This window comes from Mus musculus, chromosome 2 (genome assembly GCF_000001635.26).
Source record: "Mus musculus strain C57BL/6J chromosome 2, GRCm38.p6 C57BL/6J".
NCBI lineage: Eukaryota > Metazoa > Chordata > Mammalia > Rodentia > Muridae > Mus > Mus musculus.
The window spans coordinates 71066016-71089370 of NC_000068.7; the positions used below are offsets into that span (position 1 = coordinate 71066016).

At 41.0% G+C, this 23355-nt stretch overlaps 1 protein-coding gene across 9 annotated transcripts in view; it reads left to right on the forward strand.

Moving 5' to 3' along the window:
- Dcaf17 (DDB1 and CUL4 associated factor 17) overlaps positions 1-23355 on the forward strand; it is a 60671-nt gene that overhangs the window by 10274 nt on the left and 27042 nt on the right. For 4 of the 9 annotated variants that reach the window (XR_001783197.2, XM_006500339.4, NM_001165981.1 and 1 more), the window contains exons 5-13: positions 7106-7184; positions 9432-9521; positions 12045-12149; positions 12459-12564; positions 15896-16038; positions 18410-18519; positions 20524-20611; positions 21300-21383; positions 22332-22487. Coding sequence is in view for 7 of the 9 variants with exons in the window: in XM_006500339.4 (XP_006500402.1) it covers positions 7106-7184; positions 9432-9521; positions 12045-12149; positions 12459-12564; positions 15896-16038; positions 18410-18519; positions 20524-20611; positions 21300-21383; positions 22332-22487 (961 nt within the window). In the remaining 2 variants the exon portion in view is untranslated. Of the gene's footprint in view, positions 1-146; positions 223-7105; positions 7185-9431; positions 9522-12044; positions 12150-12458; positions 12565-15895; positions 17443-18409; positions 18520-20523; positions 20612-21299; positions 21384-22331; positions 22630-23355 lie in introns of those variants that run through there. The other 5 variants (XM_006500340.2, NM_198005.2, XR_374535.2 and 2 more) reach the window with 5 other exon arrangements.

Below are 23355 nucleotides of genomic sequence, written 5' to 3' on the forward strand. Positions count from 1 at the left end.
AACTATTCCGTTTTCCACCCCTTGATTCCTGGACCCATGAATCCTGGCTATGGGTGAAACTGTACCATATATCGAGCGCTGATTCAAAGCATATACTGCCTTCTGAAGAACTCTGCCCCAGCCTTCCAAGCTGTTACCACCTAATTGGCGCTGTAACTGCGTCTTCAAAAGGCCATTCCATCTTTCTATCAGCCCAGCTGCTTCAGGATGATGGGGAATGTGGTAAGACCAGTGAATTCCATGATCGTGAGCCCACTGTCGTACTTCTCTGGCTGTGAAATGAGTTCCTTGGTCAGAAGCAATACTGTGTGGAATACCATGACGATAGATGAGGCATTCTGTCAGTCCGTGAATGGTGGTTTTAGCAGAGGCATTACGTGCAGGAAAGGCAAATCCATAACCAGAATAAGTATCTACTCCAGTAAGAACAAAACGCTGTCCTTTCCACGAAGGAAGTGGTCCAATGTAGTCAACCTGCCACCAGGTTGCTGGCTGGTCACCTCGAGGAATGGTGCCATATCTGGGGCTCAGTGTTGGTTTCTGCTGTTGGCAGATCTGGCAATCAGCAGCAGCAGTAGCCAGGTCAGCTTTGGTGAGTGGAAGCCCGTGTTGCTGAGCCCAAGCATAACCTCCATCTCGACCACCATGACCACTTTGTTCATGTGCCCATTGAGCAATGACAGGGATGGCTGGGGAGAGAGGCTGACTGTCCACAGAACGGGTCATCTTATCCACTTGATTATTGAACTCCTCCTCGGCTGAAGTCACCTTTTGGTGAGCATTTACATGGGACACAAATATCTTCACATCCTTTGCCCATTTGGAGAGATCTATCCACATACTTCTTCCCCAGATGTCTTTCTCACCAATTTTCCAATTGTGATCTTTCCAAGTCCCTGACCATCCAGCCAATCCATTGGCTACAGCCCATGAGTCAGTGAATAATCGTACATCTGGCCACTTCTTCTTACAAACAAACTGTAATACCATGTGTACTGCCCGAAGTTCTGCCCACTGTGAAGATTTCCCTTCACCTGTGTCTTTCAAGGTTGTCCCAGAAAGGGGTTGTAATGCTGCAGCTGTCCACTTCTGGGTGGTACCTGCATAACGTGCAGAGCCATCAGTAAACCAGGCTCTAGTCTTCTCCTCTTCGGTCAGTTGATCATAGGGAACACCCCATGAGGCTATAGGTGCATGCTTGGCAGCAGATGGCATTGTAACAGGAGTAGAAACCATAGGCATTTGAGCAACTTCTTCATGTAACTTGCTTGTGCCTTCAGGACCTGCTCTGGCCCGATCACGTATATACCACTTCCATTTGATAATAGACTGCTGCTGTGCGCGTCCCACTTTATGACTTGCAGGGTCTGATAGTACCCAGCTCATGATGGGTAGTTCAGGTCGCATAGTAACTTGGTGTCCTATTGTCAAACGTTCAGTTTCCACTAAGGCCCAATAGCAGGCCAAGAGCTGTTTTTCAAAGGGAGAATAGTTGTCTGCAGATGATGGTAGAGCTTTGCTCCAAAATCCCAAAGGTCTTTTCTGTGATTCACCTACAGGGGCCTGCCAGAGGCTCCAAACAGCATCTCTATCAGCCACAGATACCTCAAGTACCATCGGGTCTGCTGGGTCATATGGTCCAAGTGGTAGAGCAGCCTGCACAGCAGCCTGGACCTGTTGAAGGGCCTTCTCCTGTTCCAGGCCCCACACAAAGCTAGCAGCTTTCCGAGTCACTTGGTAAATAGGCCTAAGTAACACACCCAAGTGAGGGATGTGTTGTCTCCAGAATCCAAATAGGCCCACTAAACGTTGTGCTTCTTTCTTGGTTGTAGGAGGGGCCAGGTGCAATAACTTATCTTTCACCTTAGAAGGAATATCTCTGCACGCCCCACACCACTGGACTCCTAAGAATTTCACTGAGGTAGATGGTCCTTGAATTTTGGTTGGATTTATTTCCCATCCTCTGATACGCATATGTGTTACCAATGAGTCCAAAGTGGTTGCTACTTCCTGCTCACTTGGTCCAATCAGCATAATGTCATCAATATAGTGCACCAATGTGATATTTTGTGGAAGATCCAAACGATCAAGATCCCTTCTAACTAAATTATGACACAGGGCAGGAGAGTTAATATATCCTTGAGGCAAAACTGTGAAGGTATACTGTTGGCCTTGCCAACTGAAAGCAAATTGCTTCTGGTGGTCCTTATGGACAGGTACTGAGAAGAAGGCATTTGCCAGATCAATAGCCGCATACCAGGTGCCAGGAGATGTGTTAATTTGCTCAAGTAACGAAACTACATCTGGTACAGCAGCTGCAATTGGAGTTACTACCTGATTTAGTTTTCGATAATCAACTGTCATTCTCCATGATCCATCTGTTTTCTGCACTGGCCAGATAGGAGAGTTAAACGGAGATGTGGTGGGAACCACCACCCCTGCGTCTTTCAAGTCCTTGATAGTGGCAGTAATTTCTGCAATGCCTCCAGGAATACGATACTGTTTTTGATTCACTATTTTCTTTGGCAAAGGCAACTCTAAAGGCTTCCATTTGGCCTTTCCAACCATAATAGCCCTCACTCTACAGTTCAGGGAACCAATATGAGAATTCTGCCAATTTCTGAGTATATCTATCCCAATTATACATTCTGGAACTGGGGAAATCACCACAGGATGTGTCCGGGGACCTACTGGACCTACTGTGAGTCGGACATCAGTCAAAACTCCATTAATCACCTGCCCTCCATAAGCCCCTACTTTAACTGGAGGGCCACAATGTTTCTTGGGATCCCCTGGGATCAGTGTCAACTCAGAACCAGTATCCAGCAGACCCCGAAAAGTCTGATTATTTCCTTTTCCCCAGTGTACAGTTACCCTTGTAAAAGGCCGTAGGTCCCTCTGGGGAAGAACTGGAGAAAGGGTAACAGCAAAACCTTTGAGTGTCTTATCAAGATCCTTCCTCAGCGGAACCTGGCCACCCCTTCATTCAAGGGGTTCTGGATCTGCAAACTGTCTCAAGTCTGGAAATTGATTCACTGGCCGAGATTGCTGTTTACCACGATCTAATGTAGCCTTTCTTTCATTTGGCTGTTTACCACGATCTAATGTAGCCTTTCTTTCATTTGTTTGAGAATTTTTCTGCTTATACAGATCAAACAAATATGCAGTAGGCTTCCTATGTATTTCATTCCTGGAAACACCATGATTGGTTAGCCAGTACCAAAGGTCCAACCGAGTCATGCCATTATAAATTTCACCTCTCCTGTGCTGACCATTACTGGGTATGTTATTATAAACATTCTTTTGTCTACGCTGTCCATTATAATAACTAGAATCACCTTGTCTCGGGCGATTCAATGCTGCCACCTGGCCCTTGTTACCTCGGAATCCAACTAAACCCAGTGAATTTAATTCATCTAATTGAGCAGAAGCATCTCCAATGCTAAGATCTGGCACAAGGAAAAGGGAAAGAACAAAACCCTTCAAATGTGCTGGTGCCCCTCTCACCAATTTGCGTCTTATAGAGCTGGTGAAAGGCATATCTTCTGGACCTTCCCATTGTGGACAATTATGCTTTACACAATATATCCACTCTAGCATTGCAATTTCCCTAAGTCTTAAAATCCCTTCATCAACACTAAGCCATGGAATATCAGGCATCTCCAAGTCATTTCCAGTAGGCCATCTTTTGATAAACACCTCAGCCAACCATTCAAACAAACTTTTGACACCTTTTTTAACTATGCGAGCTTCCGTATTAAACCTAGAATCTCTACTCAGAGGACCCATGTCAATAAACTCAGCCTGCTCTAGTTTTATGTTCCTTCCACCCTTATCCCACACCCTTAAAATCCATTCCCACACATATTCACCAGGTTTCTGCTTGAATGAATTAGCAAACTCATTAAGCTCCTTAGTAGTGTAGCGAATTTCCTCATGGACTACACTTTCTACCTCCCCTCTAGGAGCCTGTTTTGCTTTGAGTCTGGTTACAGGTCTAGAAGAAACTATTGGTGGGCCGTGAGCAGACTCTGCAAAATTAATTTCCTCATGTGGGGAAGGCATTATTTCAAGAGGTGGGGCTGAGGGTACTACTTCCTCAGGTGGGGCAAACCCTTGAGAATCTGAGGATTCAAAATTCTCAGCTTCAACATGGTCTTCCCACACATCCCCATCCCATGTTGTAGGATCCCATTCTTTGCCAATTAGAGCCCTTACTTTAACTGTCGACACACTCTGAGGCTGAGACTTGAATTTTCGCTGTAGTTCAGCCAATCTTACAATGAGAGTTTCCGTTTGATTTTCTGCAACTTGAGCTCTATTGCTACAAGAGAGAAGATTCTCCTCAAGGACACACTTAGCAACTTTTAGATTGTTTACTTGTGTCTGGAGCCTTTCGATTTTATCACACAACTCCTTCCTTTCATTCATCATTTTTTCCACAGATACTAAGAGCAGCCAGCCAGTAAAATCATTTTTCGATTTTTTCCCCATCTTGTAGAAAGCTTTGTGCACTGAATCACCTAATTCATTAAGAAAATCAAGGGCATTAGCTTCTTTAAGTTCAGAATATAGTTTCAACCATGGGTCTTCAAAATTCTCTGAGCTCCCAGGAGGGAGAGAATCTGTAGAGGTTTCAATAGTTGAAAGTGCTGGTGGATCAACAAGCCAATTCCAGAATTTTAAAAGATTCATCCTTGTACTTCTGTTACTCTAGAACCACTCCTGGTACCAACTTCTGTATTAGTCAGGGTTCTCTAGAGTCACAGAACTTATGGATAGTCTCTAGATAATAAAGGAATTTATTGATGACTTACAGTCGGCAGCTCAATTCCCAACAATCGTTCAGTCACAGCTGTGAATGGAAGTCCAAGGATCTAGCAGTTACTCAGTCTCACGCAGCAAGCAGGCGAAGGAGCAGGAGCAAGAGCTAGACTCCCTTCTTCCAATGTCCTTATATTGTCTCCAGCAAAAGGTGTAGCCCAGATTAAAGGTGTGTTCCACCACACCTTTAATCCCAGATGAAAGGCATAGCCCAGATTAAAGGTGTGTTCCTTAACTCGGAGATTCAATCTTCTGGAATCCATAGCCACTATGGCTCAAGATCTTCAAACCAAGATCCAGATAAGGATCTCCAAGCCTCCAGATAAGGGTCACTGGTGAGCCTTCCAATTCCGAATTGTAGTTCATTCCAAATATTGTCAAGTTGACAACCAGGAATAGCCACTACAGCATCCTTCTCCAAACCAGCTTTTAACTGGTATGACAGCAGATGCTCTTCACACACACACACACACACACACACACACACAAACACACACAAACACCGACAATTACAAGGCTGAGCTGGGAAGTATCCTCAGTAATGTAACAAGTTCAAGGCCTGGGCTACACGAGATTTTGTCTCAAAAAAATTTTTTTTTACCAAAAAAAAAAAAAAAAAAAAAAAAGGAGCCGGGCGTGGTGGCACACGCCTTTAATCCCAGCACTTGGGGGGCAGAGGCAGGTAGATTTCTGAGTTCGAGGCCAGCCTGGTCTACAGAGTGAGTTCCAGGACAGCCAGGGCTACACAGAAAAACCCTGTCTTGAAAAAAAAAAAAAAAATTTTTTTTTTCATTAGAAGAGAATTATTTAAGACTCTATAAGAATTAAATCCCCCCCCCCCCCATGGTCTTATCTATTCTCTTGATGTGAGAACATTTAGAATGCTGTCATAGTCGCTCTCAGGCTCCAACCACGGCTCCTCTTCCAAGAATTTGTTTTTACATACTGCTCCCTCAAAGAGTAAATGCTCAACCTCTGTCTTCACAGCAGTATGGAAAGAACTGAATCGGCTGAGCGTCAGGCCTTGCATTGCCAAATGCTACAGATGAGTTCCTCCAATGTTCTGTACCTCCATTACCTCATCTGTAGAATGGGATAGTAACATTCTACTAAGGGGAAGATCAAGCTTTCTTATGGTTTCTACTTCTTTTTTTTTCTTAATTAGATATTTTCTTTATATACATCTCAAATTTCAAATTCTATCCCGAAAGTTCCCTATACCCTCCCCCCGCCCTGCTCCCCTACCCACCCACTCCTGCTTCTTGGCCCTGGTGTTCCCCTGTACTGGGGCATATAAAGTCTGCAATACCAAGGGCCTCTTAGACTAGGCCATCTTCTGCTACATATGCAGCTAAAGATATGAGCTCTGGGGGTACTGGTTAGTTCATATTGTTGTTCCACCTATAGGGTTGCAGATCCCTTCAGCTCCTTGGGTGCTTTTCTAGCTTCTCCATTGGGGACCCTGTGTTCCATCTTATAGATGACTGTGAGCATCCACTTCTGTATTTGCCAGGCACTGGCATAGCCTCATACGAAACAGCTATGCCAGGGTTTCTTCATCAAAATCTTGCTGGCATATGCAATAGTGTCTGGGTTTGGTGGCTGATTATGGGATGGGTCCCCAGGTGGGGTAGTCTCTGGATGGTCCATCCTTTTGTCTTAGCTCCAAACTTTGTCTCTGTGACTCCTTTCATGGGTATTTTGTTTCCTATTCTAAGGAGGAATGAAGTATCCACCCATTGGTCTTCCCTCTACTTGATTTTCTTGTGTTTTGCAAATTGTATCTTGGGTGTTCTATGTTTCTTGGCTAATATCCACTTATCAGTGAGTGCATATCTAATGACTTCTTTTGTGATTGGATTACCTCACTAAGGATGATATCCTCCAGATACATCTACTTGTCCAAGAATTTCATAAATTCATGAAGAATTAAAATTTAAGTTGAGATGTATCCATATAAGGATCTAAGGAAATTATTAAAGTTATTTGTTTCAAAATAGATTACTTTGCTCATATAATTTAAGTTATTAAAAAAACCTTAATTATAAAATAGCACACCAAGCATGGTGGTTCATGCCGGTCATCTCAGCACTGGAGATACTCAGAAATAGAACAGCAAGTTCAGCATTAGCCTGGGCTACCTAAAGAGTCACAGGCCGGATTTTATCCCCAAAACCAAGCATGTAAAATAACAATAGATAAGTAAATAAAGTGTAATGTTTCAATTTTGAGTCTAAGGGACCTGATCCAAATGTTAAATTCCTCTCCATTCCTTCAAAAGGTACCTGAGCTGGGACACACCTCAGGAGGTCATCGCAGTGAAGTCGGCTCAGAACAAAGGCTCCGCAGCGGCTCGCCAGGTCCGCAGCATTTGGCACGTGTGTCCTTGGCATTTGCACACTTGTGAAAGCAAGTGCTGTTTAAATTTGAGCAGACTACTCATATGGGCTTCTCTCTATTTTGTATCTACTTTTGGGTACTGGAGATCATTGATCCATGTCTGCCTACAGTGCTCTAGTGCTAAGCCTCACCCTCAGCTGTTCTCTTTAAAGAATCGTCTAGAATTGGTCAGGATAATGGTTCAAGGCCTTAATCCCAGCACTTGCAGAAGCAGGAGGATCTCTGAGATCCAGGCCAGCCACGGCTGCATAGTGAGACCCTGTTTAATTAAAAAAAACATGACCGAGAATTTACTAGGCCTTATAAGGCCTAGGACTACCTATCAGGAAACTATTTCTGTTGGTGACTGATAAGGAAATCCTTAGAAAATATTTGAACATTTTTATAAATACAGATTTTTTTTCTCATATTTTCTGTTTTTATCACAGGACATGACATATTTTTTAAAAAAACAACTATAATAAGAAGCAACAATTTTGTTTGCTTTTTTGGCAAGTTCCTGCTAGTGCTTAATGTAAAACATAGCCTTTTTAAAAAAAAAATCCTGTAATACTGACTGTCAGATAATGTACTTAGAATTCTTGGCTGTGTAGCCTAGTCTGTCTTTCAACTGAGATCCTCCTGCTTCAGCCTGCCAAATGCTGTGATTGCAAGTGTGTGCTCCCATACCTAACTTAGGAACCTTTGAACAGATGGTTTCTCTCTCTTTACCTTATTTAAATAACCACATCAGGTTTTCCCTTATCAACACAGCAGCACATTCCTTTACCCTCTGCATTCTGTTCCTCTCTTATCTGCCTTCTCGGTCCTTACGTATGCCACTGAGCCAAATAAGCTATTGGTTATCTCTTTAAACATCATTAAACAACTTTTAAGTTGCACTAATATATCTATGCATGTGTGGCTTGGGGCACATGTCACAGCATACGTGTAGAGGAGGACAGGACAGCTTGCAGGAGTCATTTCTCCTTCTACCCTTTAGGTTCCAGGGGTCAAAGACCTCACCACCAAGCCATTTCACCAAATCTAAACTTACTTTTAATGATGGTTATTTATAAATATTTCCTATATCTTGCCCAGTCATCTCAACAGCATGACCACATGCCTTTATTGGGTTCTCTTGGGCCGTGTTTCACACTGTTAGGTACAAACCAAGAAAGAGTTGCTGTCCACTGCTGCTTTCTTTTCACACCTGGCTGTGTTGCGTAAATATGAAAGACTCTAACAAAGTAACACATTTCATGAGGCTTCTAGAAGTGTCTGGCCTAATATGCCACCTGAAGAACACCAGTCTAACTAACACAGTTAGTGCATGGTCCTAGGAATTAAGGTTTTAATTTACCACCTGATAATGTCATTAAGTCTTGTAAGCATTTCTGCGTTCAAGACTGTGTTCCCACAATCTGTAGCCAAGAAGCAGTAGTTCTTGGTGAAGATATACAAATTACACCTGCCTTTAGGTTTGAGGAGCATGGATCTTGGCTAAGTAAAAGTATGTCTCTTTGAAAGGGCAGGTCTCTAGGGCTTTAAACATCACATTCTGCTTTTGGATTTGTCTGTGTTTTAACTTTTACTTCCTGTGGTTTTGATAGGTAGTCTTGATAGTCAGACCTTATTTCTGCTCAAGCAGAGTTTTGCTGTGATGGGTCTGACAACTTTTCCATCCCTAAATTCCAGATACCCCCTTGAATTCTTTACTAGAGAAGTAAATAGATTATTTTGCATTTCATAATGGAAATAAACTGTTGGAAATTTGCTTCTCAAAATAAAGGCCCACTCTTCAAGTTGATATCATTCAAGCTTTTTCTGACATACTGTCTATCTTCAGTACAAGCAGGCCACTGTAAGGTTTGTTGGTGACATAACCATAGTAACCATAGTAACACTATGCTCTTGGTTAGATGCATTATTATTAGAACTCCAGTTCACAAATACACCATATTTAGTGGTAAGAAATACTTGTTTCCATTTGTGGTGTTTTATGTTTATTTTCACTATGTTTGTAAGAACCTGGAAGATTAGTGAACATTTTAAGTATGTTTCCTTTACTGGTAAACTAACTTTCAGTCTAAATAGATTGGAAAGTCTCAGTTCATGAAAAGTTTTATTTAATTGAATGCTAGGACAGATGGATATTTTGAACTCATGAAGGTAGTGTTTTCAGAAGTGCTTTGGAGAGCTGCCCATAATGTATTCTTACCTTGTAGGCAGGCACTTCACCACCCGTTTTGTTGTACCTCGCAGTGTTCCGGGTTCTGCCCTTTTCACTTGTAGGGATTCTAGAGATCAACAAAAAGGTAAGCACGAGCCTCCTCCCTCCCTCTGCCTTCCTTCTCCCCACTCCCTTTTTTTTTAAATGCAGAATCTCACTATTAAGCCCTGGATAACCTGGAACTCACTATGTAAACCAGGCTACCTTTGGGTTCAGAGATCTACCAGTTTCTGCCTCCCAAGTGATGGAATTAAAGGCGTGCTCTACCATACTACAATTACTTAATTGCAATATCTGACAATTAGAAATAATACTTCATTTATTTATTAGATGTTTTGATTGAGGACATTCTCCTGTCTATGAAATGTCTCCTGATGTGTCTTATTTCATGTCAAATGTGAACCTTTGACTTGGCAAGAAGCATAACCATCTCTTGGGCTTCCTGCGTGTTTTATGCCTCTCAGGTGGTTTGTGTTCTGAGTGTTGGAAAACCTGTGGTCATTAACAAACTGCTATTTTATAAAATTATGAAATGCCTAAGGAATTTTTTTCAAAGGAAATATTTCAAAGCTTGTTAAAATGATCATGAAGCTTCAACAAAATGTCTCATTTTAATTACAAGGTACAGCTCTCAGACTTGCAGGTACGGCCCTCAGACTTGCTTTGTAGTATATAAACAAGACTTGTAATGGGATATATAATCTTTCTAAGTCATACAGTTTGGGTTTTTATTATGTTCCCACTTATCTCAATTTGTGGAGTTCCTGGGAGGAAAGAGGACCACATTTCAACTGAGTGAGAGTCAGTAGTCCTTTAAAAGTGGTTGTTCTGTGGGAAACCATCTTGGGAGGTTTTCTACTAGTCTTTAGACGTTTAAAATATTAAAAAAGACAAGATCTTGAGAATCTACTAATATTCCCTAGCAAACAAGACAAATCTATTGAAACATTTCCTATTCTGAATGCTTATACTAAATTTTACCAACTAAAGAATAATAATAGCATTATCACTTATTGTTTATTTTATACTAGGTACTTTTAAGTATTTTAAGACATTGTGGCAGTGTATTCTGTTAGAAATTGAACAGCTACTTACTAATTTTAAAATGTTTGAATTACCAAGTACTTCTTTTCAAACTGTGGAACCAGGAGGAGGGAATTAAAAAGCTAGTTGCTTCACAACTCAAAGCAAACCATAATTATGTTTCTACAAGAACGACAGAAGCCCAACTTGTAACCTCATTGTTTTCTTTCTGCTGTGGATTAAGTAATTATATATGTATTACATTCTTCAGCAGGAACAAACAAAAAGACTGTCAACGTCCAAGTTGGTCCTGTTTACTCTTGTGTGTCCAGCATAGTCGGTTGAGGGATTTGGCTTTGATTAATGTGATGCAGGATTAAAGCACGTCTTTCACTTATTAGATGGACTGGAATATACAGGGGTGAGGCCCTCAAGCAGTTGTGTACTTACCCTATTCATTACCATGGTATATCTTCACTGACTGAAATCCAAATGGACTTTATGTCCTCCATACTTCTTTCAGTGCTATGAAAAAAGGCATGCCTGCCTTACTTTTTATTGAATATTAACATAGGCACAGAACTGTGTTACTTCTCAGAGCTGTGTAGAAAAATCATCACGAGATTCAAAGATAGAACATTTAGGGAACAATAAGCCAAAGCCTTACTCTAGATAAATGTCTGAAGGAATGTGTTTTTTATGGTGTTGCTTTTTTATGCAGTTGAGAAATCAAACCTTGTTAGAAATTAGAGAACGTAATAGTGATGAAGAAGATCTGGAGTTGCAAACTAGAGAGATGAGTTGCTGTGTAAGAATACTTGCTGTGTGCTCATGAGAACATGAGTTTAGATTCCTAGTCCATGGGTAACTGCAACCCTAGCACTGGACAGGAGAGCTTATCTTCTGGCTTGCTGGACAGCTAGTCTAGCTGCTAAAGTGGAAAACTCCAAATTCAGAAAGAGAGAGACCCTGTCTCAAGGGAATAAAGTAGACAGTGGCGGAACAGGGCACCTAGTGTCCTCCTCTTATCCCTCACACATAGGCATGGGCTTACCTGCTTACCTACCTGCACACACGTGCATTATACACATAGCTCGCATGCACACACACACACACACACACACACACACACACTCAAATCTGCAGTTGGTCATTTCTCTTATATTTACTTTCCAAGATACAGTATAATATTTTGTCCTTGTGAAGAGCATTCTAGTGTTTTAAATAATGAGTCTCTATTGGATATACCTGATATTCATCTAAAATTACATGGTCTCCATGTTTACCACCCTTCTATGAAATAGAAGTAGAATCTGTAGTTACTGTGTATTGACAAAGTTGTACAGTGCACATGTGCTGACACATCAGTTTGAGTCCTGTGTACAGTGCTTCTATTGATGCTCCAGTCCGAGGCTTGCTGCTTGCCTCTAATAACACTAGAGCCTCAAGTTGCTAAGTTTTAGTTAAATCTTAATATGAGGCAGCACATGCCATAGATTTAAAGCATAAAATACAGGCATTCTGAAGATCAGAGGATAGGCATCTGTCTGGTCCTTTCTTAGGTAATATCTGCCTTTCCTCTTAGGTTTTTGAGAATGTCACAGATGCTACCTTGTCACATGGAATCCTGATTGTGATGTACAGCTCGGGACTAGTCAGACTCTACAGCTTCCAAGCCATCATCGAACAGGTAGAGGAAAGCACAGTGGGGCATAGTACACTTGGTGTGCGGCTTGGGCGCAAAGGGTTTTGTTGTTGTGTGGTTTGTGGGTTTTGTTACTGTTTTTAACAAGTCGGTACTCATATAGTTTTCAATTATAAAAGTTATAGAAACAAAAAAAACACACAGTAACCTTGGCCAGAGGGGTGGGGAGGATAAACAGAAGGCCCTTGAATAAAGACATTTTCTCGGTCATGTACATGTAAATTTTATTTTTTCTTTCCAGACAGCAAATAAACAGGCTCTAAAGCCACCATTTTTGTTTTGTTTTGTTTTTAGTTCATGCAACAGAAACTTGACTTAGGGTGTGCATGCAGTCAGGGCGGGACTACTGGGACTGTAGGAGAGGCTCCTTTTGGCATTCCTTGTAATGTTAAAATCACAGGTATGGCTGCTATACAGTATCTTTTCTCCTTAAGAAAGTAAGTGCTCATATAAATAGTCATGCGCTGTAAGTGTCCTCGTTTTTCTCTGTGACTATGCACTGACTCATTTTACTTCCATACAGGAAATGTGTGTGTGTGTGTGTGTGTGTGTGTGTGTATACCTTATAAATACATATATATATATGTGTATATATATATATACATATATATATATATATATATACACACACACACACATAAAAATTATACATCATATATATGTGTGTGTGTATGTGTGTGTGTGTGTGTGTGTGTATGTATATATATTCCTTACTATTGAATGAAGGTCAGCAAAATTCTACCCATTCATTAAAGTGAAGACCTAAGGATGCTGAGCCGTTCTGGTCCTTGATTTTTTTGTCTGGAAAATGCTGAGTTACACTGATTTATACCTTCTTAACTTCCTTATAGCTTAGGGTTTGTTTGTTTGTTTTTTAATTTTGTTAAATCTGCTCATTTCTAAGGATAGTGTTTTCAAAGGAAATATTAATGTTATGCTAATTAAAGGTAGGCAGATCCTAGACCTCAGGAGAATAAAAAAGAAAGTTATACATGACTCTGTAAAGATAGAAAAAAACCTTTCTGTATTTAACTAACTTACTGAGCCAGATGTGGTAGCTCATCCCTAAATGCCAGCTCCTGAGAGGTAGAGGCAGGAGGACAGGAGTTCAAGGTCATCCTTGTCCACATAATGAGTTTGAGGCCAGCCTGAGCTACAACGGCCTCCCTCAAAAAAGGAAGGAAGGAAGGAAGGCAGGAACACTAACTAAACAAAATTCACTTATAATTTATAACCAACTTATAATTCAGCAAGTTAATAAAAAGCCAGAAATTGAAGGCTAGCCTGAGCTACGTGAGATCTTGTCCCAAAGGGGGAAAAAAAGCAAAATGATAATGTTCAAAAATGTAATTTATAAAATTATTTCCTGCTATAGAATAATATAATTGAATGATTTGGGAGGTCATCTGCCTAAGGGAATTAGCAAATTATAAGATGCTTGTGTGTCTGTTGCGCTCTGTGGAGACAGCAGACCTTTGAGTGTCTGTTGAACTCTGTGGAGATGGCTGCCCTCTGTCCTCATCTTCTCAGGCATCCAATGACAATTTGATGACTGCAGTGTGGTTAAAAGAGCCAGTTAGATATATTCCATTATCCTAGTAATTTTGTCTCTATTCCTAATTCATTAAGAGTTACTTCTTATGATGCTGAGAACATTTTCATCTATTTTTTTCAAGATTTATTTATTGTTATGTGTAAGTACAGTGTAGCTGTCTTCAGACACATCAGAAAAGGGTGTCAGATCTCATTAGTGATGGCTGTGAGCCACCATGTTGTTACTCAGATTTGAACTCATAACCTTCGGAAGAGCAGTCAGTGCTCTTAACCACTGAGCCACCTCACCAGCTCAAAGATTTATTTATTTTGTGTATATGCGTGTTCTATCTGCATGTACACCTGCATGCCAGAAGAGGGCATCAGATCTCATTTCAGGTGGTTGTGAGCCACCATGTGGTTGCTGAGATTTGAACTCAGGACCTCTGGAAGAGCAGTCATTGCTCTTACTCCCTGAGCCATCTCTCCAGCCCTTTCATCTGTTCCTAACCATTGAACTGAGCTTTTTTTTTTTTTTTCAGGTGAAACTCCAAAAGTTTTTCTAATGTAGCCAGAATAAACAGGATTTTTTTCTATCATCATTTAGCATTGCATAGTCAACAAAATAGGTTAGGAAAAAGAAGTGAAAGAAGCAAGAAAGGAAAAGAATGTTTAGTGACAAATGGCAATGATATAAGCTATGAAGAATGCCCAGTGTAACCAGTTAAGGTATCCACGAAGTCCAAGATCAATGTTTTAAAGCTGACTCATTTCTAAGTGAATTAGGCAGTTTTATGAAAAGCTAGCAATACCTCCTAATCTCAGAAATAACTCCTGTGTTCAGTATAAACATGCTCACATAGCTCTTTTAAGAATCTTGCCTGCTGTATGTAAGTCACTGTGTGCATGTATGGAGCTAGCAGAGGCCACAATAGGGTGCTGGATTCCCTGGAACTTGAGTTGTAGATAATTATGATGTAAGTGCTGGGAACTGAACATGAGTTTATTATTACATGGTGTTTGAATTTCTTTCATAATTTGCTGACACATGCCCTTTGACTTAATAGACTAGAATATTAATATTTTTATTACTTGAAAAGACCTTGTTTATTAAAGATATTTTCATTTTCTTAAACACTTTTTACGTACTTAAAAAGAACTTCAGTACTTTCTAAATACTTCTGTCTCCTCACAATTGTTTGTGAGCTACTTTTCAAGATCCATTTTCTCCTGTGTACAGCTCAGAAGGAAGAAGAGCATCCCCCAGTGCACATTTCCATTTCCTATGTCACTCTTGCATGATTAGTCTTCTCTGAGAGTAATACCTTTAAGACGAGTAGCTTTATAAACCAGAGGTGCTCAAGGTAGAAGCACAAATCAAGAGCCTATAGATGAGTTGTCTGTCTACAGACACGAAAGACATGGCAACCTCACTGTAGGGCCTCCTTACAGTGCTAGAGCAAACCTATTACACTATAATTAAGATTGAGAGCAAAAAGGACGAGAAGAAAGCACCAACAACAGACCCTTTGATGTCCATCCCCAAGACACTGATTGGATATGTCTGTAAACATCAACTTGTTTGATAATACTAGTGGTGGTGTCTACTCTCTACTAAGGTCTCCATTGTACCAGACCCCATCCTAATTGGCTGTATTCATTCAGACTAATGTTCCTTCTATACAAGAAATGTAACACAGGACAGCTTTTGTAAAATTTGCTGTTAGCCTATAATATGGAAGGTCTCTCTGCCTATAAAAATTTATTAGGCCTGATTAGCCGCTACAATTGTTCAAGGAGTTGACACTGTGGCTAACCCAGAGTCTTGTACGTAGATCCTCGGCGATGGGTGCACCTTTTGTTGTATATCTGCCTCCCTAACCCCCCCACAATAAGTACCTTCAGCCTCCTTTATTATTGTTGTTGTTGTTGTCTGCTCTCATGGAGGCCACACATTCCCACCAAAATATATGCCTAGAGATTTAGCTTATAGCCTCACTTTGTTTTCTACTGGCTTTCTGTTCTCTAGGCAGCAAATCTCTTTTCTGACTGCATTTTATTCACTCAAACAGTAATTTTTCATTCATGGAACTTTGTAAATTATGTATATGAACCAAGAAAGGTTGAACCTACTTAATGACGGGTGCAAGTCCAACCAGAATGAGAAGCTAATAAATTTCTCTTGCTCATCCCTACAGACTCACCACCTCCACTCTTTGAAGTTTCATCTCTGGAGAACGCATTCCAGATTGGAGGCCATCCTTGGCACTACATCATCACGCCTAATAAGAAGAAACAGAAAGGAGTTTTTCATATTTGTGCCCTAAAAGATAATTCTTTGGTAATTCATGAGTAATCAACTTTTCAGCAGTAAATTTATATTAGAAATTTTTATTCTCTACTCTTCTAGTAGCGCTATAGGTCCAGGAATGAAACTCAGATCCTTCTTCTGGCTTGCTACCCCAATGCTGGGATTAAAGGCATGTGCCACCACACCCAGCATTTGTGAACAAATTAAAATACAGAGAATACAGGAAATAGTGTTTTGTCACCCAGAATCTTAAAACAACAACTCTTTGAAAGGTCTTAGAACACCAAGGATTCTTGTTCATTCTCTCCCTCACAGCCCCCAGCTCTGTGCTAACCACTATGTAACCCGGGCTCACTTCAAACTCAGTACATAGGCAAGACTGGCCTTGCACACCTGATGCTCCCCTCTTGGCCTCCCAAGTGCTGAGACCATAGCTGTGTGTCACATACATGGTGAAGGGTTTCGTTGCTAACGGTTTTGTTGCAGGATTCCCATGGAAAACGTCTCTCAGATGCCACCGTGGGAACTGTTGCTAGAGTAGGCTTAGGCTGCCTCTGAAATTGCTGTGGAATGTGTTGTTGATTTTGAAGAGAACAGAACCAGATGGAGTTCACAGTGTTGGCGCTGAGATGGCTCATTGTCAGGGTTCCTCAAGTTGCTTCTGGCGCCACAGGAAGAAATGGTTCATGGCAAAACAGCAAACGTTCTATCCATTAAATTCATCTTCATTTTCTTTTAAAATATGAGGTTTTTAATTGATTTTTTTCCCTTTTAATCATTTGTTGAGGTCTACCATGGTCAGGCATACATTTTCTTCCTTCAGGTTGCCTCTATTCCCCAAACAAAGATTCTTACCCCTTCCTGACCCATGCTGTGGCCCTCATCTTTGCTTGTATTGCTGAGTTAATATAGCTTATTCTGAAATCTCTTGTTATATTAGATAAATTTACTTTGTATGAAGTAGATTTAGTTTATCCCTCACCCATGCCTTCCAAGGCCCTTGCACAGTCAGCCACTGTGGGCTCCATTTAGTCATAGGTCAGCACCCTTCACCTTGCTTAAGGTCAGCATTTTCTGGGGTCCTGTTCCCGTCTTCTACTGATGTCAGAGGCCACTGTGTCTAGTGTCTTCTAGTTTACTTTTGTAAGAAAACTTCTCTCTCCATTTTCTCACTCTTTGGTCACATCCAACAGTTCCCACGGTCCATTCCCCTCGGTGAAACCCTCTTTTGTAACATTTTACAGAAGATTTTCTAGGAGCTGACTCCGGCCCTGGTTTGACTGTTCACCTCCAGGGCTTTCTGCAGTCACCAATGCCTCTTTCTCTCCTTCCACCTAATTTTGCATTCAGTCAAACCTTGCACACTGTATATCCTATGTATCTAAGAAATGATTCTATATGTTTTCTCATAAATAAATAAATAAATCTTTAATCATAGGTATTGCATACTCTATATTAACAATTACAACATTTGGTCAGGCCAGTATTCATCACACATATAAATAATTGCCAAAGCTGGTATTAGTTCCTGGTGCTGCTGTGTAGAAGGTGAAACCTATGAGTCCACAGGAACACAAAACAGGCGGTGTTTTTTTCTTTCTCTCCCACTCCCCCTCTTGAGACAGGATCTTACTATGTAGCCCTGGCCAGGCTTGGCTTGAACTCACAGAGCTCTGCCTGCTTCTGCCTCCAAAGTGGTGGGATTAAAGGGGTGCACCACCACACTTGGCTTTTTCCTTTATTTTGATGTCTAAGCATACCTACGTGTTTTGGAATAAGACTATTCTTTTCGTGTCTTAAATGCTAATCAGCATTAGACTCTTTTCTCAGATACGAGAGTTTAATATTTGACTTAGTATGTGACCTGTGTCAGAATCTTGGTTTGGTTACGTGCTTATGTGAGTGTTCCCTACTCTTCTGATTGACAGGTAGTTGTGGACAGGGTTGGGAGGAGGAAGTTGTAGGGAACTGTGTGTGTATAGTATTGGAAAGTTCGTGGACTTTGGAGTCAGAGCTGCTATTTAATAGGTTCCAAACATTGGGCTAATATTTGTTCTGTTTGTGTGTCAGTCTGTGGCTAAGAAGCCATAACATGGGGTTGCTGTTTGCTTTGGGTGTAATTAAAATCAAATGCAGCAGTGATGCCAGGACATCCCCATAGTCCCCAACACAAAGTGCATGCGTGAGATACAGGAGCCTCAGGTCTACGCATGGCACGGAGCAAATCCATGCCATCTCGGACTGTAAGTGTTCAGAATGTCTCAGGTTGATTTGGCCCTCACACCTGTCCCACTTTAGCTGCTTCAGTTTTCTTCCCTGTACCTGTGAGTTACCAAAGGGTTATATTTGGAAAATTATTTACCCTCCTAATCTCTGTCCTGAATATTTTTTCCAACTTCAGGCAAAAAATGGAATCCAAGAAATGGAGTGCTGTTCATTAGAATCTGACTGGATCTATTTCCACCCTGATGCTTCTGGAAGAATAATACATGTTGGCCCAAACCAAGTCAAGTGAGAGATTTTTTTTTTTTAGCAGTTTAAAATTAAAAGCAATTTTTGTAATGTTTATTGACATTGTTGTTTTCAATTGAAACCATTGTAATTCTGTGAAATATTCGCTTGGGTGGAGAATTTCCTGAGAGACTATCATCTACAAAATCTGGTTTTATTCTTTAGCTTTGCCATTGCTGTTTGTAAGTTTCTCACATAAGTTCCTTGACAGATGATCCGTGAATGAATGAAAGGGAATTATTGATTACTCTTTCCTCGTTGAGTTTTATTTGTTTGTTTTGTTTTGTTCTTAGGAATTTGCTGTGTAGTTCATACTGGCAGCTAGTTTTGTGTAGCCCAGGCTGGCCTTGAGCTGCCTTCTGCTTCTGTGCCCTGACCACTGGGGATGCAAGACTGTGCCATACTGGGTCTGAGTTTTCTTAGGATTGATGAGAAAGAAGATAGCTGAGCCAGGTGGCACAGGCCTGAAATCTCAGCTGTGCAAAAGGCCAAGGCAGGAAAATTCTAATTTCAAGGCCAGCCTAGGCAACTTTGTGAGACCTCTTACTAAATAAAATAAAAAGAGCTGGAAATGTAGTTCAGAAGAACAGTACTTGCCTAGAGTGTGTGAGGTCCCAGGTTCAGTCTCCGGGCCCTCCAGGCAGGATGATGATCTGTGTTTGTTCTGACTGATGGGCTAGCGTTTGTTTGCTGTTGGCTGTTGACCTTCTGCTTAAAATGCTCTTCATTTGGCTTGAAATAGTCTTGATGTCAAAATAGTCTCAAATTTTTATCTTTTACCCATACTTCCTCTAACTGCAGCTTATCCTCAGTATTTAGGTCTTTTCTTCTCACACAGTTTTCTGTCTGTTTGATTCTAGTTACCATGATTCAAAACTGGAAATATTCTACCGTTCTCACCCCCAGCTTGTATACTAGCCCAGTCAAGACCAAGACCTCTCCTGCCAGAAATCTGAAATCTTTTTTTTCTTCCTTCCTCTTCTTCTTCCTCATCCTCTTCTTTCCTTTCCTTTCCCTTCCCCTTCCTCTCTTTCTTTCTTTCTTTCTTTCTTTCTTTCTTTCTTTCTTTCTTTCTTTCTTTTTATTTTTTTCTAGTCAGGATCTCTATGTGGTCCTAGCTGTCCTAGAATTTGCTTTGTAGACCAGGATGGTCTCAGATTCACAGAGATCTACGTGTCTCTGCCTCCCAAGTGCTGGGATAAAAGGCATGTGCCATCAAGCTGGCTTTTTCCTAGGTTTTAAAAGATAAGCACCTATTTATATTGTCACTAATTGAGATAACTCATCTCTGGGTTTAAAGCATTATCTGATTATCATTGGCAACTATGAAGTACCCAGTTGTCCCTGCCACAGTGGCTTCTTGCTGTTCTCTTTGCCTATGGGACTTGGATCTTTGAGAACATTGTACTTTTGAAGTATTTTAATGATGTGAACAGATTTCTGTGGGTGGAAAGCAAATTATTTTACTTTGTCTTGATTAATAAGCTTGACACATGAGATCATTTATAATCTGCAAATCCGAATCTTAAAATATAATCCTTAAAAAAAATGGAATTGTTGGTGGCAGATTTTGCTCTCTTGTGAAAGTCTAGCATTCCAATTAATTGCTGCCCTGTCTCTCTCATTGTTAACTCTAAGTACTATGCTTAGCTGTGTGTTCTACAGACACAACAGTGCAACTCTGATATGAGGGATGAGACACTCAAGTCCTGCTGCACAGAGGGAGAGATGAGCTTTGCACTGTAGTGTCATTCACAGGCTGAGCCAGCTGCTGCTTTACCTGTGTAAGCACCTCGACTCATAGCTGCACTTTCCTGGTTCACAAAGATGAGTGTGAAGAAGGTTATGGATTTTAATGATGAGGTTAATGTTACAGACAAGTCAGTGGAGGAGACGTGAGTTGCCACAGATCGATTCCCTTTGTTGAGCTTCGTCTGAGGTTAGCTTTGGCAGATTGGTGGTGTTTTGCAATCTTGAGTTTTTGGAATTCTTTTTCCTTTCCAGAGTCTTGAAGCTAAGTGAGGTAGAAAATGATAGTTCTCAGCATCAGATCTCTGAAGATTTTGTCATTTGGGCTAAAAGAGAAGACAGAGTAAGTCAAAAATATCTTATATCCTTTCTATAGAACATTGTCTATGTAACTTGTAATATGGATGTTCGCCTCATAGCTGCAAACATCATAACTCTTGGGAATCTGTTCTCTTTCTGTACATGAGGAACTAGTCGTACTCCCACTTACATGTGAGATTTGAAGAGAGTTGATTATACTGAATTTATCTCACTTATTTCTTTTTTTTTCTTTTCATATTTTTTAGTGCTGATTTGTCAGTCTTTGGTTCTAAGTAGCTGTGCGAGGTTAAGGTGGGGTATAAATATTTTAAACCAGATACCATGCTTTCACTGCAGCTGGTAGTTTGCCTTTAGTGTATAAGCTGAGGCCCTTAAAGAGGGAGGTTTCTGAACTCAGATCCACTTTTAGTTTTCTGTTCTGTGTTAAGGCAAAAGTCAGAAGGATGAATAAATCGCAAATCCATAAGTTTAATTTGTGCCTATCCTAACATTTGCCCATTTAAAGCTTTTATTCAAATAAATTATTGTTCACTGAGTAAAGGATTGAAAATTAGATTTAAATAAAATTTGGAATGTTCTCAGTCAGCTAGAGGAGTGTGTGCACTGGGAAGGGCCAGCTGGTTTGCCCGCACTTGGGGACTGTTGTCTTTGGGTTCTCGCAGTGGAGCGTGTCCTGATTTTCCTTCTCCCCACCCCCGCCCCCCCATCAGAAGGAAAATTTAATCACCGTTACAGCTTCTGGACGTGTGGTGAAAAGAAATGTCAGCCTTCTGGATGATGACCCAGAACAAGAGGTATTCCTTAGCCCAAGATAACCAACAGTCCATTTCCATTCAGTTTAATGCTTCCCCTGCCCAGGGCAGGCACCCTGCAGGCAGGATGGGGAAGGGAGTGTGTGGTCCACTCAGTGTCACCCCCTTCTGGGGTCTCATTGCAGTTTTCACACAGTTTTATTTGTAGTAAAGTTTATGGGGCCAAAATAACTTGAACACATGATTAGCTTATTGTTTTTGTAAGTTATGCATTTTGTTTGTTTGGTTTGGTTTGGTTTGGTTGTTTTTCAAAACAGGGTTTCTCTATGGAGTCCTGGCTATCCTGGAACTCAATTTGTAGACCAGGCTGGCCTTGAACTCACAGAGATCCATCTGCCTCTGCTTCCCAAGTGCTGGATTAAAGGGGTGCACCACCATTGCATTTGAGAGCACATGCAAGCACACACATATACATATGTACTATTTTTAAAGATAAATTGTTTTTAAGAAGCACATTTTTCATGGTGAGTAATAAATATAGCTGAACGGTAGAGTGCCTGCATAGCATGCGTGGGCTCCTGGTTCCAATCCCTATAGAAGCAAAGAAAAACAGAACAAAGCTAAACAGAAAACGGGAGAGGTGGCTTGCCAGCTAAGGGCACTTGTTCTTTGAGTTTGAGGACAAGAGTTTGAGTCCCAGCACCCATGTAACAACAAACTGACGATAGGTGAAGGCCTGTAACGCCAACCCCAAGGGATCCAGTGTGCTTTCTAGTTGTTTGCCAAGTCCATGGGCTACTGCTTAACATGTGGAAATCTGGAGAATGACCCATGTTTTATGGGTATACATAGAGATACATTTCTACTGATTCTCTCACTTGTTCTTCCTTCTGTCGTGTTTTCAGAAGTGATAGAATAATTAAATTTAGAATGTAGAAATACTTCTTGCTTATTAGCTGGAGTTGACCCTACTTTCATCTGTTCCCCAAGACTTTCAAAATCGTGGACTATGAAGATGAGTTGGACTTACTTTCCGTAGTAGCTGTCACTCAAATAGATGCTGAAGGAAAAGCTCACCTGGATTTCCACTGTAATGAATATGGAACCTTACTCAAAAGCATCCCACTAGTGGAGTCATGGGATGTGGTATGTATAACGTCTGGGACACTAAGTTGTAAGGGTTTCCTTTACAGGTGCCATTTATTAGACCATGTCCATATCAGTCCAGATTCACCTATGCTGTGACCACACGAAATAAGTTATTGTCCAATACACAAGACAAAATGAGCACTTCTAAGCCTTCTTTCTCTTAGCATTAAGAGTACCTACCAGCCGGGCGTGGTGGCGCACGCCTTTAATCCCAGCACTCGGGAGGCAGAGGCAGGCGGATTTCTGAGTTCGAGGCCAGCCTGGTCTACAGAGTGAGTTCCAGGACAGCCAGGGCTATACAGAGAAACCCTGTCTCAAAAAACCAAAAAAAAAGAAAGAAAGGGTACCTACCATCTTACCAATATCCTTGAAGATACTGGTGAAAAAACACAAAGAAAACTTTGTGATTCTTAAGACATGTTATTTCCTTACCATAGTCTTTTATTTTGCTCCCAATTATGAGTTTGGTATCATCTTTAAAAATGAAATTATCTCCCATAGTTAGTTAAGGGGCAAGCAATGATTAAGCAAGTTGGGTTCTAGCACTTGGAAATATTTGTTCTTTCAAATATCAGCCCATCAGACTGTAGGTTCATTTCCCAGCACCACCTAAAATGAGTTGGTAGTGGCAGTGAAGAAGTTTCAAGAGTACTGGGGAGATGGTTCAGTTGCTGTGCAAATGTGAGAACTTTGGGTTTCGGACCCCAGAACCCACCACATAAATGCTGGCAGGTGTGTCAGCCCAACTTAGAAGTGAAGACAAGATCTCAGAGGCAAGATGACCAGACTAGCTAAATCCCTGAGTTCTGGGACCAAGGCATAAAGCAGAGAGGAACTGAGGAAGACATCTAACATCACTCTCTGG